Source organism: Centruroides sculpturatus, unplaced genomic scaffold (assembly GCF_000671375.1).
Source record: "Centruroides sculpturatus isolate CEXI.00-Female unplaced genomic scaffold, Cexi_2.0 scaffold2072, whole genome shotgun sequence".
Lineage (NCBI taxonomy): Eukaryota > Metazoa > Arthropoda > Arachnida > Scorpiones > Buthidae > Centruroides > Centruroides sculpturatus.
In genome coordinates this window covers 28,688-44,087 of record NW_019386157.1, presented here as the reverse complement: position 1 = coordinate 44,087, position 15,400 = coordinate 28,688, and the positions used below count along the sequence as shown (strand labels likewise).

At 29.8% G+C, this 15,400-nt stretch overlaps 1 protein-coding gene across 1 annotated transcript; it reads left to right on the top strand.

The window, feature by feature from the left end:
- Positions 1–7,100: 7,100 nt before the first annotated feature.
- Positions 7,101–14,136, top strand: LOC111613845. The gene is made up of 7 exons (XM_023355199.1): positions 7,101–7,106; positions 7,169–7,285; positions 7,361–8,661; positions 8,942–8,948; positions 13,350–13,448; positions 13,530–13,637; positions 13,708–14,136. The coding sequence occupies exons 1-7, from the start codon at positions 7,101–7,103 to the stop codon at positions 14,134–14,136; spliced, it is 2,067 nt and encodes a 688-aa protein (XP_023210967.1).
- The last annotated feature ends 1,264 nt before the right edge of the window (positions 14,137–15,400 follow it).

The window sequence follows — 15,400 nt, the reverse complement described above, 5'->3', positions numbered from 1 at the left end:
TGCAAAGGAAGAACAACAATTGAAGTGTATCGATTATTCATACTATTGCAATATTTTAAACGCACACTTTCCCGTTATTTCTTGAGTAATTTATAAAATTTTATTACTCATTACATAATTTTCATATTACTCGTTATTTCAGGTAAATATAATTTTTAAAATATAAATTTTCAGAATTTTTTTATATACATAAATATCTCAATACACAATCTACAGCAATAATATAGGTTAATTGATTTATCTAAAGATTACTCTTGCATAGAAAAAATAAATTATTGGGATGCTCCAATTGAAAATAAAAGAAGATATTTAGAAAATTTAAACAAATCTCCGAACAAATATTATTTTTATTTTTAAAAAATTAAAGATATAAAAATGTGAAAAACAGGCATTAAATATAGAGTGGCCCAAAAGTCAGTTAACTATTGTAAATACTAAATTGTGCCATATTCAAATACGTTATTGCTTAAGAACTGAAAAACCTGCTTTAAATGAGGCTCTTCTTGCTCAAGAGCATTATAAATTGAATGCTGTAGCAAAACACAGCACAGTTACCTGACTTTTGAACCACTCTATAATATTAAGACTTATAATTACATTTAATTTTGGAATTGTTTTTATATTATATTTATAATGATAAGGTTTAAAATGTAAAATATATTTATTGCCATTATTGTGATTGAAATCTCTTCTTTGGATAAAAATTGCTGAAAATTATTTTTTGTTTGGCTTTGTTTGTGCAATTACATAATATACAGTAATGATTGAAATGAACTTATTAATATAATCAAATTTCATATTTATCTCTAATTCTCTAAATAAATTATCTGAGTTAAAGTTATATATCATTATTCTAAACTGTAGTGATTATAGGAATGTTTAGATATGACACATTTACATTTATAAAATAAATTTATCTGGTACAAAAATAGTGATACTATTCGACACGCACTAGGAGCTATGAGTCAGGAAAATATAAAGTCAAAAAAATGGAAGGTGATAAGACATACTATCAAAAGTTATTTTACTAATTATTGCACCTCTGTTAGAATTCATACGAAAATATTGATTCATTAATAGAAAGACTCGCAGATTTTGTTGTAAAAGGTTTAAAACAGATTAAAAGTGACGTCGTTCATCGCATTTATGTAGATTTTACGCCTATTTACTCTCAGTAATCCGAGGGGGTGCCGGATTAGAGCGGGTACAATCCGGAACCCCTCTGCGTAAGAAATCAATTTTATAACTACAATGATTTACTTCACTATAAATAAAACTGTTCTTACAATTCTAAAGAGTAATGTAAACTGATAATAAATAAATGTAAATATTTACAAGGAGTCCAAAATTCGGTTAACCGAGAGGTGAAGCCAGTCATGGATAAATGATTTTTTAGCCATCTTGTATTTTCACTTTGTATTTGTGTTTACTGTTTAGTAATTATAATAATAGAAAGAAATTCTTTCAATTGCAGTATTTATTTATTGTAATTGCTAAATTTAAACAGTTAAATATGATTTATAATAATGTTCATGATGCCATATTGTGTTCTTATATTGTATTATTTACCTTAACAGTAAAGAATGTTGAAAAAAAAATTTCTCCCAAAACATGTAACATATAAAGGAAACATTAATATCATGTAAAATCCAAAAAACAAAAAATTGTTAACAACATTTACATAAATTAATAGATAAACTATGGAAAATTTTCGCTTTTATTTAGGGAAATTTCCAATTAACCTACCAAATCTTATATCGTAATACTGTAACATATTATTTATTTAATACATTCCTCGACGATCTCTACTGGTTACGAACATTTCTAACCTTATTTTTTATGTTTAAATCTTCAAAATTTCGACATATGTAAAATTTTCGATTTCTAAAGAAAATATATTTCTATATTTTTTGGAGTTAAGCTGTGAGAGAGTCCACATTTATCACAAAATGAATGAGCGAATAGTCCCAAAAGGTTTATCTCTGAAGATTTTTAAATAAAATATTATACTATTTTACAATTTTTCCATATGGACCACACAGAGAGCTGGTGTTAATTACACAAATCCGAAACAGTGATGTGGTACGAAACCCCTCAAAACTATTTTTATAAAAAAAAAAGTTATTTAAAGTGAAGCCCTAAGCCATAGCTTATCTACCTTATACATAAATCCGACATCTCTACAGACGTCCCACTAAGAATTTGACGTATACAGAGGTTATACCAGGGTCACATCACTGTTAAATGGTTTTATTCATTCGAACACCAGTGGCTTCTTACTACAAAAGAATAAAACGATTTATTTTTATATATTTAATTTAAAATATTTTATAAAATAGAACTAATTCTACGAGGATTAGTGCTAAAGGTTAAAAGTTAACAGTAGACGAGTGAAGTTAATGGTATAAATAAATTTTGTAATATTCAATCTCCGTGAAGAAAAATATGAAATGCCAACTTGTAAGATTAAATTTATATACCCATATTTCTAATTCTTCGTTATAATAAGGTTATAAACCTTATTATAGCGAAGAATTACATATGAGATATAGCAAGTAATCATGTAGAAAAGATAATAAATTAAAAGAATAATTTGCATTCCTTTAAATAGCTACAAAAGATGAGTAAGTGTACAGTACATCAATAATAAAAATAACACGCTTCAAAGTAGCGTTGACCTAATGATTCGTTACATATTTATATAAAAACATTCTAATTTAATAAATTGTTATCAAAACAGGTCTATGTTTCTTCTGTAATTATTATCTTTTATTACATTCCTCAGTCGTTGTAATAAGGAACAGTTGTAGACTTTTATGTGTACGGAAAACGAATCGACAAACAAACGTACGTTAGGCCGTACCCGGAACGATATTTGTTTGTTACTAAAAAGAAAATATATATATATATATATTGGTGTGTATATATATATATATTGGTGTGTATATATATATATATATTGGTTGAGGAAATGCACATTTTTACGTAAATTTGACGTCATCCTTTAGAACTTCTCATTGTAAAACTGAAGAGATGACGTCAACTTAACCTAAGAATGCACATCGTCTCAACCAATTGAACAGACCCATAATTATAATTAAACATATAGAAAATGGTGTTCTTTCTTCGTGTGGAAACAAACAAGGCTTAAAAAAATGGCATAAAATTAGTGATTCTTGAGAAATAACCATCTGAAATAATTACTAAATTAATGAAAGCATTTGAATTTATTTTTAAGAGTTTAGTTATTAATCTATTTAAAATTTTGGTACATTTTTGTAATAAGGTAGCGCAACACAAGAGCGATCTATCAAGGAAATGCTTCCCAGAACGATTTCTATCGGAAACTGCCCCCTATTTAGGTGTTAGACACATAAAAAAAACATTTAAAAACCACCCCCAGAAAACTCATGGTCAGTCCGCGAACCCACGTCCAAGTAGTAGTGTTTAGGGATTTTAGCTACTCTACCACTACTAGACTTATCATATGAAACTATTGTATACTTGAAAGAGTTTTATATTAAAAATAAAAATAATAATAATAAATGTATTTATCTTGGCATTAGTTCAAAACATTTACAGAATAGAGGATATTCAGCAAAATTAATTGTTACATATTTCCTCCAGGCATCAAGTGAATAAATATACGACCTTCACTACANATTTTAAAAAATTTAAAAAATAAAACTTAATTACAGATTTTAATGATTATTATTTTTCTTCTTATTTTTTTATTTATAATAAAATTATATTTGTATATTTTTAAACTCTTTATTAATAATCTACTCAAAAGATGGCGCCACACAATATAGATAAGAAAGAGTCAATGGATCCACTGACTCTGATAAAGAGAAAACTTTCATTTAAATAAAAAAATATATTTTTATTTATATATTTTTTCTTATAAAATATTTTTTAATTTAGTGCTTATCTCACTTCTCAGTAGAAGTACTGAAGCCATTTGGCCGTCGACTAGGCCTGAAAAACAATTACAAATTATTCATTTCATTGCAACATTTGTCTATTGTGAAAATAAATATTTTATTGTTAAATTATATTTATTATTTTTGTATATATTAGATATCCAACTTTATACAGTCGGAACTCTAACAAAGGCTATCTCCAAAGGCCACTTTTATGTTCTCACTGTTGTTCGGAGATTTCATTGCAAAAATGAAATTTTATATCGAATTTTAATATTTACACGTTTATACAATAGGAAATGTTTTAATTTTCAAATTTTTAAATTTAAAATAATAAAAATTGTAAATACACTTTAAACAATTTTAATGCATGAAACTTAGGAGGGTCTATACTATCCTCTATTAAGTGACGGATTAAAAGTTAATCCGCCTAAATAGTTTAATTGGTCTGTTATAATAACGATATATTATTCAACTTATTTAACTTAACTTACTGTCACTTTATTCCATTTAACAAAGGATGTGACAAGTGACATGGTCAGAAAGAGCCTTAATTAATAAAGCTCAGCCTACGGGTTCGAGGGGTCATTGCCTATGTTCATGTTGAAAACATTTTTCAAGTCTTTGAATGTTATAAGGCAGAATTTTCTCAGCTTTCTTTACGTGTGTAACACTTTAGGGTAAGCTTCTCATAGAAAGTCTTCCCGGGATGCTCCCTTTTGGTAGATCGTCCTCTTTTTGCGTAGTCTTATCCAATGAAATTCATCAAACAGGCCATACCGTACCTGGTCTATCCTCATTGAATTTATTTAGTGGATAATAATCTGGTACAATATGATCTCTTTAAGGTACGTATTTGAGTAATTACAAAATCCAGAACACAATATCATGGTTAGGAATTTCGGATTGGTTTTGATAGAAATAAGGCAACACAATACGCGGATGTTTATACCTCTCGAGAAGATTTTCTATGGAAGACTGGCTCTTATTTAAATGTTAGACAATACCCGAAAACTCTTTGCTGTCAATCTAATGGACAGGTGCGAGCCCACGATCAGTGGTTCTACCCACGAATTACCAGTGGTTCGAAGGGATTCTCTGTATATCCTAAACTAAGTAAATTTTTTCACTTTGATAACATTAGAATTTTACTCTTTTTACTAATTACAAATAAAAAGAAACGTGACAAACATTCTAATAAATAGCCTATTGATTTGAATACTTTACTTTTTATTGAATTGCAATTTATTATTTAGGCTATACCAATATTATTTATTTAAAATATTTATTAAACATATAATCGATATTCTTATCTTCATTTAACTCATTATGTATTATTTGGTTTTTCTGGTTTTTTAAGAGATGCCAAATAAATAATGCCATATTTATTTCTCATTTATTTTAATGTTTCTTTTTTACTTTGTATCATTTGATTTATAGAACAACACCTAAATCTACTCCTGATAAACAGCAGCCAGTTTAATTATTTATACAAGGCACTTGTAAATTCTTTTTTAAAAATAACTGCAATTAATTATCTTGAATTTTTTCAACTCCTAATTTGAAATGATTAATCATAATTTTATTCAAATTAATTTAATTAACATTACATATTACTTCTTAAAAGTTAATAAATATATCTATCTAAAATAAAAATGTTGATAGAAAATTTATATATTACAGAGTTATTATTATTCGGGCCCTACACAGGAAGAGCAAAAAGGGTAATTTGATTCGGACATCACACTTACGAGGGCCTCAAAAGTTTGTGCGTATATACACAAAATCTCTCAGAAATTCTATAATGCCCTTTAATTAATTTAATGTCCGAACTGTTTATTGTTATTTTTAATTCTGTTCCATTTTTAGATCCATTTTCCATGATATTAAATTAATTTTTCCACATAAAACGGGGAAATAAGCTCATAAATTCTCTTCAAAAAACGCATTTTTTTGCTTATTTAAAGATATATGACATTGATATCATCGCTATCTCTGAAAAACAATGAAACAATAAAATCTTTTTAAAAATATGTCCAAAGTTTTCGTAAGATGATGACTCAGTGATATTGGGAATTACCAAAATTAGGTAAGGAATGCGGATCAATTAATTGTCCTTGTAGTTGTCAACCACACTAATTATATCCTTATGAAATCCTTACTCAAATTAATCGGGTAGAAACCTATAAAAATTAAGATAAATTCAACTTTATTTAAAACATTTCACAAAATACAATTTTTTTTTTTAATTTCGGCTCACTTACGAAAATTAAAAAATAAAAAATAAAATGGAATAGTTTGATCAGTGGCATTGAATATCGTGTTACAAACCTGTCTTTAGGACTTGGATAAAGGGGAGATGGCACTTGTTTCTGTATTTTTATTACGATATCAAGGTTAGAACTGGTTTTTTGATTGTTTCATCAACTCCTTGATGACTAATTTTTATATAGGATAATGCCTGAAATATCAATATATGGCGTATATTGAATTAATGAGAATTAAATAATAAAAAATATATTTAATTTTCAATTTATAAATTAATTATTCGTATTTCTATATCTTTGATGTTTAGATAATCAAGAATTTTGCTGTTTAGAATGGGAAAAACTGCAAACAAACAGATAAACTGATGCATAAACGCCTTTTAATCATGTCAAATCACAATTATAATTGTATTTATATATATTTATAGTCGAACTGCGCTGTTATAAAGTTTATATACACATATCATGACAAACTCATATTATTTCAATACATTTAACGAAAGTTTTTACATCGAAACGTTGTAAATTATGTCAAACTTTTTAAAAATTTAATAAATACAAAAATATAAAAGTTGAAACAATCTTTATAAGTCAAAAATATAGATCAAGGTTTCGTAGAAAGGACAAAATATCGAAGAACAGTTGATGCACAAGATAAGAATGGATTGTAATAAAGATGTTGTACATCCAACCAAAAACTTTCACCTGTTGACCTAAAACTATCAAGTCCTATTATTTTAATAATAAAACGCTTACGACCACAAAACACCTTCGAGTAGAATGATACTCAAGGACTAAATGCACCAATCATATAAGACTATCAAATCACGTCAACCTCGCTTTGCTATGTATATAAACTGTGATAAAAGAAAGTCAGTGACTGAAGAGTTTGTTAACGAGGCGTACAAACATGAAGGTATGTTTAATATAGAATTTTTTTGGTATTTTTAGTAAGAAGTAGGAGTATAATTACTGATTTATCTTCAGCTTTTGCTGATTTGTGCCATTCTGGCAGTGGCGAGAGCGACGCCAATAGTTGCACCAGCAGTTGCGGTCGTCAACACTGGAAAAAGTGCTCAATTCCGTAATCAGGATGTAAGTTTTTCATAGATTTAAAACTCTTAAATTCGAGAAATAGTTTTTAAAATTCTAATTTACATTAATTTATAGAATTTGGGAAACTATAATTTTGGATATAATGAAGATCACGCCACAGGAGGTACTTTCAGGAGGGAAGCTTCTGATAGTCTAGGCAACATTGCTGGTTCTTATGGTCTTAGAGATGCCGATGGCCGTGTACGAATTGTCAATTATGTAGCTGATGATTTTGGTTTCCGTGCCGATATCCAAACAAATGAACCCGGTGTTGAGCCGAAGGATCCTGCTGATACTATTATTAATAAAGCAGCTTCCGTTGTCGTTGAAGGAGCTCCTGCCGCACCTGCTGCTATTACATTAACTGCACCTGTAAAATCAATTCATGCAGTTGAAGCACCAGTTGTGGCTGCTCCAGCTGTTGCCGTAGCTGCTGCACCTGCAAAATCCATTCATACATACGGCGAAACTCTTTATGCCCCGGCACCCGCTCCTGTTGCTGTGGAAGCACCTGCTGTAGTGGCACCTGCACACGTAAAATCTATTCACACTTACGCTGAGGCTCCTGTAGCCGTTGCACCACCCGCTCCCGTTGCTGTAGCCGCTCCTGCTCCCGTTGGTTTTGCAGCGCCTTCTAAATCCATTCATAGTTATGGAGAAACTGTAATCGGACCGGGTCACAAAACTGTAAAACACGTACAAAGCGTTTCTGCACCTGTAGCAGTAGCACCAGCACCCATCGCAGTTGCAACACCAGCAAAATCAATTCATACTTACGGTGAAACTGTCGTCGCACCAGCTCCCGCTCCCGCTGTTGCTGTAGCTGCCCCCGAAAAGTCAATTCATACATATGGAGAAACTTTTGTTGCACCTGCCCCCGCCCCCGCTGTTGCTGTAGCCGGTCCCGCAAAATCAATTCATACATATGGCGAAACTGTAGTAGCTCCTGCACCAGCACCAGCTGTTATTGAACCCGCAACACACGTTAAATCCATTCACGCATATTCACACGCACCCTATGCTGTTGCAGCACCCGCTCCAGCAGTAGCAGTAGCAGCTCCAGCAGCGGTTCACACTTACGGAGAGGCTATTGCAGCACCCCACGCAGCCGTAAAATCTATTCATAGAGAAGTTGCTGTTGGTCCCCATGTTGGTGCAGTTCGTTCTGAATCAGTGGCAGTAGCAGCACCTGGAGTCAAGTCGATTCACGCTTATGGCGCTCCATACGTAGTGGGAGGAGGACATTCTCTGGCTTATGCTGCATATCCATATGGATATGGTGGATACGGATATTATGGTCATCCCGGCTACGTACCACTGGGAATCGTCGGTGGTCCAACACCATACAGTCATTTGTACGGACGTAGATTGGGAAAGTAATATGTTGACTGAATGCTCAAATAAATGCAATAAATTTATTTTATTTCAACAAATTTGATGTTAACGTCTCTTTTAATTATACAAATTTGTAGTTTAACAATTAGAAAATTTAAATTAAATGAAAATAAAATGAATAAAATAATGTTGCAACGGACACCGTTTAAAAAAAGACATAACCGTTAATTTTCAAATTGTATGCAAACTGAAATAAAAATTTATGTTAAAATTATTTAATTAATTTATATTGTAATTGTATACTTTGTATTTTTTTTAAAGAATTAAAGTAAACATGATTTTTCGTATAACTAGAATTTTATTTTTAAAGTTGGCATATGAACTGGTGCATAAAAATATTCGAGAATTTATGTTAAAAATGCTATATATGTTTTTATATTTACATTATTTATATAAAAATAATAAAAATCAACATATGCCACCAGTGGCAGATTGGATAAACCCACTGAACACTCCTTAGTCGTGGGTTCAAACCTTACCAACTGGCAACCGCGTAGAGTGTTCCGGGTTTTCTTAACCTGTCTAACACCTAAATAAGGGCTAATTCCTTATAGAACTCTCTTAGCGGATTGCCCGTGTACTAAACTAACCTTTTTAAAAATACATTAAACTCTAAACACTACAAGAAAACTTAGTTCATTTAAATTACTTTAAAAGGTAATAAACTACTATTTTAGCTATTAACAGAATTACTTTTATTCTCTAAACTTTTTTAATTAGATAATTATATTTTAAACATAAGGAGTCATCGATTTTGTTACTTAAATCACTAAAATAATTAATTATTTTTTAATTGGCATAATATTAAAATAAGGAAATTTTCTAATAATCAATCATCCCTTTGATTATTTTGGGTACTTTTTTATTTTATTTTTCTGCTATTCATATACGTTTATATATATATATATATATTGGTTGAGGAAATGCACATTTTTACGTAAATTTGACGTCATCCTTTAGAACTTCTCATTGTAAAACTGAAGAGATGACGTCAACTTAACCTAAGAATGCACATCGTCTCAACCAATTGAACAGACCCATAATTATAATTAAACATATAGAAAATGGTGTTCTTTCTTCGTGTGGAAACAAACAAGGCTTAAAAAAATGGCATAAAATTAGTGATTCTTGAGAAATAACCATCTGAAATAATTACTAAATTAATGAAAGCATTTGAATTTATTTTTAAGAGTTTAGTTATTAATCTATTTAAAATTTTGGTACATTTTTGTAATAAGGTAGCGCAACACAAGAGCGATCTATCAAGGAAATGCTTCCCAGAACGATTTCTATCGGAAACTGCCCCCTATTTAGGTGTTAGACACATAAAAAAAACATTTAAAAACCACCCCCAGAAAACTCATGGTCAGTCCGCGAACCCACGTCCAAGTAGTAGTGTTTAGGGNGATAATTGTACAGATGATTTTGTGTACATAATTAATGTAATTAGATCATAAGATAGATCGACTTTATTATTATTATTATTATTATTATTGTACCATTTCTTATATTTGCAAAGTTTGCAAAGCTTTCATCTATAGAATTGTGATTCCATTCTTTCGCATTCGATAATCTGAATTTGATACCGATCAATGAAAATTGCCTTTTGCAAATTTGTATCAGGAAGAAAAACAATATTCTGACGTTTTTACCTCTTCAGGTTAGAATTTATAAAAATAAAAAAAACAGTTCTGTCAGCCGTAATGGCTGTGGGCGTAGAACGTTGAGATTTTAATAGAGAACTGATATTATATTTATTGTTAGAGATGATCGAAGTAATCGTTTTTTTCTCCACTCAAAATATACTAACGATATTTTGGTACGAAGCAGAATTGAAGAATGTTTTTAGACGTATGATGTATCACAATTCATTACCATCTTGTTAATATATCGGAATGTATTTTAATTCATTGAATAAAAATTAAATATACTTTTCTTAGAGTTTTAATTAAATATTATCTACATTATTAAGGAAATATGGCAGAAATAGCATTAACAAGATCCTAATCTTTCATCGTGAAGATTATTATTATTAGGATTATGCGTTAAAAGTTATCTAGAAATGTGTTTAGTTGCAGAAAAATTAATTATTTTAATTGTAAATTTTATATAACGACTAGCAATATAATTCAAATTACATTAAAAATCATTAATCACAGAATTGAGAGGGAATACCCAATTAAATGTGTAAAATAATGATTAAAATTCCTTTTCTATAAAAAAAAACTATAAAATCGAACATATTCTCATTTATTATATTCACATAATGGTCGCCCATAATTCTTATTGGCCCCTTAACAAATACTGATTCGACTGTGAAGGCTTCATTAACGAGACTTCACCACGAACACGCAAGATTACATGTGTGTGGCCATGATTGAAGCTAAAATACTTTGTTCTATAAAGTTTTAATATTTAGGAGCTCGTAAAACAAAACGATTTTCTTTTTAAAAAATTCTTTACACCTTGTGAAATACTAAGAGGGCAGATCCACAATAGGATTAGATTAGATTGATAAAATAAGAGAACGCAATACTTGGGCGATCTACCAAGGAGAGGGTACCTTTTGGGAAATTGGTCCCTATTTCTTTAGGTGCTAGACGGGTGAAGAAACCCGGAAAACTTTACGTGTCCAGCCCGTTGAAGAGGCGTGAACCCACGACCAGCGTTTAGTGGTTTTTTTGGGCTTGTTCAACCAGTCTTCGTTGGTTTTATCCATTCGGCTACTGGTGGGCATTCCGATTCTTTCTTCGGCCGTTCGATTAAAGTAAGGAAATAAACACTTTTAGTAATTTTAAAGTGTACTCTTTGTCACAGTAAAAAGTCAAAAAATAGTTTTGCACTGCATTAAAATGAGCACTTTTACTATATTTTATGCGTTAGCAAATGTTTATTCTATAGAAACTTTGCATCAGAATTCTAATAATAAGATATGAGATTATTCAATTTCGAGAACCACAGATTACACCATACAAAAAAACTAAAATCTTTAAGATCTTTCTATATAACTTCCAATATTATCTATTTTGCACAAATTAGTTTTATTATCATACTTATATTGTAGATTTTTTACAGTTATAATTACAAAGAATATAGATAATATTAAACTATAAATAATAATACGGTGAAACCTCTGAACAACGTCCACTAACGAGAACATAAAAACAGTCATTGGAGGTCATTTTTTATTAATTTCGGTTCAAGCAAACTTCCTAACAAAATGGCCGTTGTTGAAAGTTTAAGTGGGATTATCTATAATCCTCATGATTCTAATTGTATATTAAATAAAAAGCATTTCAAATTCACGTAGGTTACTTATTTCGTTTTTTTTTTATTAAAAAAAATCCAAAATTTATGTTAAAAATGCTATATATGTTTTTATATTTACATTATTTATATAAAAATAATAATTACTTTTTTATGTTAAGGTTAAAATATATTCCGTAACAGCTACAACTTTTCTTTATTACTCATCACGCATTCTTAAGGATTAAAGAATAACCTAATTTAATACAATAATTACTAAAGATTTAAACATTTTTATACAAATAATTAAAACTTCAACAATATCTCTTTCATGTGGAAAACAATGATATGTTGAATAAAATAATAATTTTCTTGTTATCCGTGACATAATAAGGTTAACGGATGAATAAATTAGCTCTACGAGATTTACATAAAAAAAGTGTCTTGTGATTCCAGATCCACTGGCACCAAGGTTCTTCCAAAGGGTTTGTAATGTTCTACGAGTCAAATTTTTTGTATAAACGTATAAAATATGGGCGGAAGAACGATAACGGAACTAAGAAAGCGCCTAAACGAGATAAGTGACAACTTCTCATCTTAATATTCCTCGTTGTTTCGAAGACCACACCTAGTTCTACCAAGGTTGAACGTGTGAAAACCCATTCGTAACTTGTTAATATATTGTATCCGCAATAGATAACCGTCCGTGACCTATACCCTATTGCCAGATTAGTTCATTAATAAACAAAACATTCTTTTTTTCCCTTTGAACTTACTCCTTTTTCCTCCTCCATCTCTGGGCGTATCAGTGGATAACTAGGTCATCAAGGAATTCCTTGCTAAAAATTGAATTTTGAGAAATTTCTATATAAATTTAACCTATAAAATTAAAATATTTAGCAATTCGATATGAGAAATCTTTCAAAATCATTAATTCTATTTAATGTATTCTTAGGAATGTTATATTGTTAACAACATCCTAGGATCAAGTTATGAATATTAATAAAGAAATTTAACATTAATTTTATTCTTTGTAGTTTCAATAATAATAATAATTAATTTATAAACAAATTAGCATTTTTGTATAATTAAAAAATTAGATTAAATTAATCATTAGATTCATAAGGGACTTAATACAAAAGATGGCCAATTAAAATGAATATTCCAATGGCAAATGTTGTTGATGCAATCATTATTTTCAATTAAAAATCGTATTTATATGAACAAATATTACTATAGAAACATTGTAACTTATTGATAACATACGAACGAACTAATGAATACAAATCGATTACCCGCCTATAGTGAAAGTGACCTCAGCCTTGGATAATTCCAAACTGGCTGAATGTCGTGTCTTTAAACCGGGTTATCTGACCTTCAGGGTAAATGGACGGGAACCTCGGAATACCGCCTATGACGTCAGAAATATCAGAATCTTACTGGAAGATTTAGTATAAATACGCTCGAACGAACACCAAAAGCATCAGTACTTCAATCAAACTCAACTGAATCCACAATGAAGGTAAGAAACCATTGAATATATACATGCAAATTTATTAATATATTGTATGCTTTAAAAATAAAATATATAAATGTATTTTAGTTCTTAATTCTCTGTGCCATTGTTGCTGTTGCAAGAGGAGCGGGCGTTTTATACGCTCCAGCAGGAATTTTAGAAACTGGGGCGAGTGTACAACACAGAAACCAAGATGTAAGTTCGTTTAAGCTATTTTCTAGAATTAAATTTAAGTATGTTTGTATTAAAATTATAAATTTTTCAGGTTTTTGGTAACTACAACTTCGGTTACAAAGAAGACCACACTACAGGAGGAACCTTCAGAAGCGAATCTGGTGACGCTTTTGGCAACAAAGTCGGTTCTTACGGATTGAGAGATGCTGACGGTCGTCATCGTGTTGTCAACTACGTAGCCGATGCTGCCGGTTTCAGAGCCAACATCCAGACCAACGAACCCGGAACCGAACCCAAAGATCCAGCAGCCACTCTTATCAATAAGGGTGTTGCAGTAGCTGCAGCTGCTCCAGCTGTTGCTCTGGCTGCTCCAGTTCCAGCTGTACATGCTCCAGCTTTGCACGCTTCAGCTGTGCACCACTATGCAGGAGCGCCTCTTTTCGCAGCAGCTCATTACGCAGCACCCGTTGTTAAACACGGTTTCTACGCTCACCACGCCGCTCCACACTATTATTGGTAAATCTGGCATAGGTTACGGATGCTTGGCTTGTGTAAAATATGCTTCGTTCTAAAACTCTTTGCTACCTCTTTAGATAATTCTAACTCTGTACATAATGTGCAATATGTGAGATTTTTTTGCATCATTTGGGGACGTTTTTTTGCATCGTTTCTACGGAAAAATGGCTGCTTTGTAAAGAATTTTGTCCATAATAAATAAATGTTGACTTGAATATAACTTGTGTGTTTGCATATCACATCAATTTATAAACATATATCTAAAATAAATTACAGATATTTTCAGGATTTTAATTTCTAAATAATTTAAAATGCGATGTTATTTAATTATTATTTTATAGTAAGAAACAGTAAATATTGATGATATCTAACCTTACATTGTAAACTAATTTCTATTGAAAACGGATTGACTAAAAATATTTTTGAAGTTATATAAATATTCAAATAATTAAAAATTTACTTAGATAAAACGATTTATAAGGTATTTCATGCCAATAAACGTTATAAATAAATTGTTTTCAACTTTACACGTGCTTCAATATTTTTTGTAAATTTATTTTTCTATAAAAAAATAAAATAAAATTTTAATATTTTGTACATAATAAATAACATGATAAATTGAAAAATAATTTATAATTTATTTTAAAATTTAATCAGGAAAGACAATTAGTAAATCTATTTTCTTTCACTTTGTCACAATAAACATTCTCTTATTAGGCATTTGTATTTACAGCATGCCTAATAAAATAAAACATATATAATATATATATAATATACACCTGTATAATATAAAACCTGTTTATATATATATACATGTTTTATTCTAAAATATAATTTAACAGTAAGTTAAAGTAACGAGTGTAAGAGGTCTATTATATCCCGAGTCCTGGCTGAGAACTGGGTATAAAAGTTATTACAACCATTAGAAGGTTATAAGATTATATTTAATGTTTATTATTTCATAGAGATTTACACAAGAATTTACTAAAACATTAATAAACTTCTTATTATGTTTTCATTTTTTAGTTTTAAAAGATCACAAGCACTTATTACCTTCAATTTTTCATTATTTCACAAAAATCAAATAATAAAATATTGTGCTAAAAATAAATTAATTTTCTACATTTATCTCTTGAAATATTATTTGAAATTTTATTAATTAATTATGAAAATTTCATGAATAAAACATTAAAAATGTATATATAAAACAGCATTAGTTAATCTATTGATAACATAAAAAGTATTAATCGGCAAAATAATTCAATAAC